Source organism: Colias philodice, chromosome 20 (genome assembly GCF_061535455.1).
Source record: "Colias philodice isolate Cphi_HAF_F1 chromosome 20, ilColPhil1 Martin Lab GWU primary, whole genome shotgun sequence".
In the NCBI taxonomy this organism is placed as follows: Eukaryota; Metazoa; Arthropoda; class Insecta; order Lepidoptera; family Pieridae; genus Colias; species Colias philodice.
Window position 1 is genome coordinate 5,007,649 of NC_143105.1, and position 3,860 is coordinate 5,011,508.

Below are 3,860 nucleotides of genomic sequence, written 5' to 3' on the forward strand. Positions count from 1 at the left end.
GTCACAGATTTGGGGATTGCAGTGATTGGTACGAGCTATTCATTTGAAAATTAAACCTGAACCATTGAATATATGGTAGAGATAAATTGTATCTACTATTAGAATGTTTTTAGAATTTGGCCAATATTTTAACGTATTTTATTGAAACTATTCTTTAATCCTTTTTTCTAATAAGGTAAGTTTAATTTAAACTTTACAATTTTACATAGTTGCATAAATTATAATTTAAAAAAAATTACCTTACTTCACTCATCACCTATATTATAATAAAAGAAAAGCAAACAAAAAAAAAGTTGTTATCACTATACCAATTCCAACGCTTGACTTTTATTCAATAAAGTCGAGTGACGATGCATTTTATTTGTCGTTGTTTGTTTTTGTAAAACTCGCGCTAAAATAGTAGTTTGAAATTAAATTTTTGTCATGCAAATGGGATTTCGCGTGTGTTGTGTTATTATCCCGATCCATTGTTAAAACGAAGATTATAGTGAAACGATGAATAGGATGGCGAGTTTAGTGGACTATATTATGAAAGCTTGGCATTTATTTGATAATAATTAATATCAAGCTTTTTATTCTATAGTTTGCGATTATTATATTGATTTATACCATTTTACGTACTTTATTCTATTACGTAGAATATATTTTCTTATTAGTTACCACATATATAAAAATTGCATATATATATTTCATAAAACGTAAAAAATATAAAAATTATTTTAATAATCTTTAACAATAAATTATATAGGTATTTAAATGTTTAACTCACCTTCTGAAGTCTCGACTCCAACAGGCATAAATGACGGGATTCATGGAGGAGTTGACCCAACCCAGCCACGTGACCACCACGTTCACAATCTCTTCGTGTGCTATACACGACGAACAAAAACCCGATATTAAGTTCACTACAAAAAAAGGCAGCCAACACACTATGAACACACCCATTACAATACCTAAAGTCTTTGCCGCCTTCTTCTCTTTCGCAAACTTCGCGAGTTTGCGTGGCAGCGAAAAGTTTTTCGGTAAATGTTTATTATGTGTTACATTCGTTAGGCGTGTCGACGACCGCGACAAGCCATTATTTTGTAACGCGGTGAGAGGCTCCTGGTCAGGCTCCTCGGGCGTACACGCACCGTGACACACATCACTTCTCTGTCTCATAGTTCCACCTCTGTGGATCCGCAAAGTCAACTCTAACTCACCACTTGGCCGCATCACTTGTTTCGTACCAATTTTTAACGAACGCGTCTGTATAGTCGCTGCACGATATATACGGTAATACGTAAACACCATCACAAATAGCGGCAAGTAAAACGATATTGTCGATGAAAATATTATGTATTCTAAGTTTTCCGTAAAAGGGCATTTATAGTCCGGAACTTCTTCTAAGCGGACGGCTCGCCACCACGCAATTGCAGGAAAGGATATAGCGCCGGAACAAACCCAAACGGCCGCTATAAGGAATGCAGCCTTCCGTCCGCTCATCCGCATAGGATATGTAATAGGGTCCGTTATAGCCCAGTAACGGTCTAATGATATAACACACAGATTAAGTATAGATGCAGTGCTAAATAAAACGTCTAAAGATCGCCACACATCACACCAATCCATTCCAAAGAACCATGTGTGTTCTAAAACTTCGTAAAGCGCGGAGAAAGGCATCACAACTAGACCTACGAGGCAGTCAGCTACCGCCAGAGACGTCACAAAATAGTTCGTTGACGTATGTAGGTATCGTTCTCGTATAACAGCTAAGATGACTAACATGTTTCCGAAAACTGTTGTCAGAGAGAATAATAGCAGGAAAGTCACGAGGAGCGCTCGATCTTGAAGCAGAGTAATGTATTCATCCCAAGGCTGTTTAGATTCATCGCTAATGTTGTATGCAGAAATGTTTTCATAAGATGCGTTCAGTTCAAGGACAGCATTGTACGCCGCTCCTGAGGGATCTAGCGAGTATTCGGGTCCTCTGTGCAAATTGTAAAGTTGGCCTTTTGCCACCAGTATTTCCGGATCGGTCGCATTCATATTTTCCCAATGGCTATTCGCTTGCTAGCGCCATGGTGAGTGTTTATGTTTTCCTTGTTTCGCTCGAAGCCATTTAGATATTACATTTTTGGCAGGCATTTTGTTCTCTGATTCTACTTTCGAGGACATACTGGTTTGGCATAGCTTTATATGGTTTGTTGATATATTGTCGTATCTGAAACAAAATAGAAATGTGGTTAAGATAATGTCAACGATGAGAAATCTTATTTCAACAATGTTTACCTTTATAAAAAGTATGTTACATAATAAGAAGTAACAATCTCATAGTCCTTAAAATTACAAATATATTGAAATATTTTTGATAAAACACATTTATCTGGACTAAAGATTATTTAAATATCACATCTACCCTCCGAAAATTCACTTTTTATTCTGACATATTTCATGGTCGTTTGTTTTTACAAATTTGAGGTAGATATTTAAATAAACTGACTTTCATAATTTAATCTAAACAAAATTAGCAAAAAATAACAAACGAAAATTGTTTGCATAAATAATACACGAACTTTAGGATATTAATATTTAACCTACATATAAATTAAAAATTATATATGTTTACTGGCTTATCTTTAATTCCTTAGTGGTAACAGATAATATTATAATACTACTAGCGGTCCGCCCCGGCTTCGCCCGTGGTACATATGAAAAATAGATGTTGGCCGATTCTCAGACTTACCCGATATGCACAGAAAATTTCATGAGAATCGGTCCACCCGTTTCGGAGGAGTATGCAGACTAACATTGTGACACGAGAATTTTATATATAAGAGATGCATGCGAGAATTTTGGAGAATGCTCAAATCGAATACAAATTGCTGCAATTTACATTTCGAACTTCAATAGCAAATATTATATTAAATACCATATTCTTAGCATTCATTTAGAAACCTATAAAATGTGATGATTCAGCACCGCAGTTGCCCTTCGCTCGGGACATAAATAGTGTTTAGCGAACAGAGAGATCAAACGAATTGTGTTCTATGGGCCGTGATCAGCCCATCCACATGAGGGGATTAAACTTTACCCCTGCTCCCAGTTTCACATGAAAATGTTTGCTTACGAACCATCTCAGATGTTACATCTCATAGTTCTTTAGATTTCGTCCAGATTACACGGTAAAGGTTGTTTACGCTGCGAATTGAAACACGATGGAAGATAAGAGTAAATCGAAAAATGGATTTGTAATAAATTGAGTTTTTGTTTGCCAACTCGATGGGAAAATGGGACACTTTCGTAAACAATGACGTATTTGTGTTTAAAATTAAAATGACAATGTGTATTACAATTTTTGCTTTTGGCCATTTTTATTATTCTTTGTAGGTACCGTATATGCGTGAGTTTTCAACATCGTTCTTGATAAAATCAAAACAGAACAGAAAAGAAAGATGAGATGTGCATGTGTAAATTTTGTTTGTTGAAATTCAGATCTAGATAAATAAATACTAGATCGTAGATACGGTCTTGCCATTAAATGCACATGTTACATTTTTTGTAAATTATGAAAATAAATGGTCGCATAAAATATTTTATATTTTTTATGAAGTCTATAAACGTCGAGGATACCATGACATATTTGGAAACTTATATTATTGCTATGAAAATATCAATGCCTAAAACTACAATCGTAATAAAAGCATTTTCATATACATTTCATATTTATTTATAAGTAAAAACGCTAAGGTAGTTTAATTGTATGGCTTTGTCTTAATTAGCTACGAGTTACAGTTTATAAGTAACGGTTTCTCTACATAATGAGTTCGTAGATGATCAAACTACTTAATAGCAATATAACAAATAAAATAAAAACGGTT

The 3,860-nt window shown here is 34.6% G+C and overlaps 1 protein-coding gene across 1 annotated transcript; it reads right to left on the minus strand.

The window, feature by feature from the left end:
• Window positions 1-765: 765 nt before the first annotated feature.
• On the minus strand, window positions 766-2,233 carry LOC149479411 (dopamine receptor 2-like). Its single transcript, XM_089708306.1, has one exon. The coding sequence runs from the start codon at window positions 2,026-2,028 to the stop codon at window positions 766-768; it is 1,263 nt and encodes a 420-aa protein (XP_089564432.1). The 5' UTR covers window positions 2,029-2,233.
• Between the last annotated feature and the right edge of the window lie 1,627 nt (window positions 2,234-3,860).

What these genes read in the sequence shown, in the direction of transcription:
- LOC149479411 (XM_089708306.1), bottom strand. Translation starts at nt 2,028, where the DNA reads ATGAATGCGACCGATCCGGAAATACTGGTGGCAAAAGGCCAACTTTAC.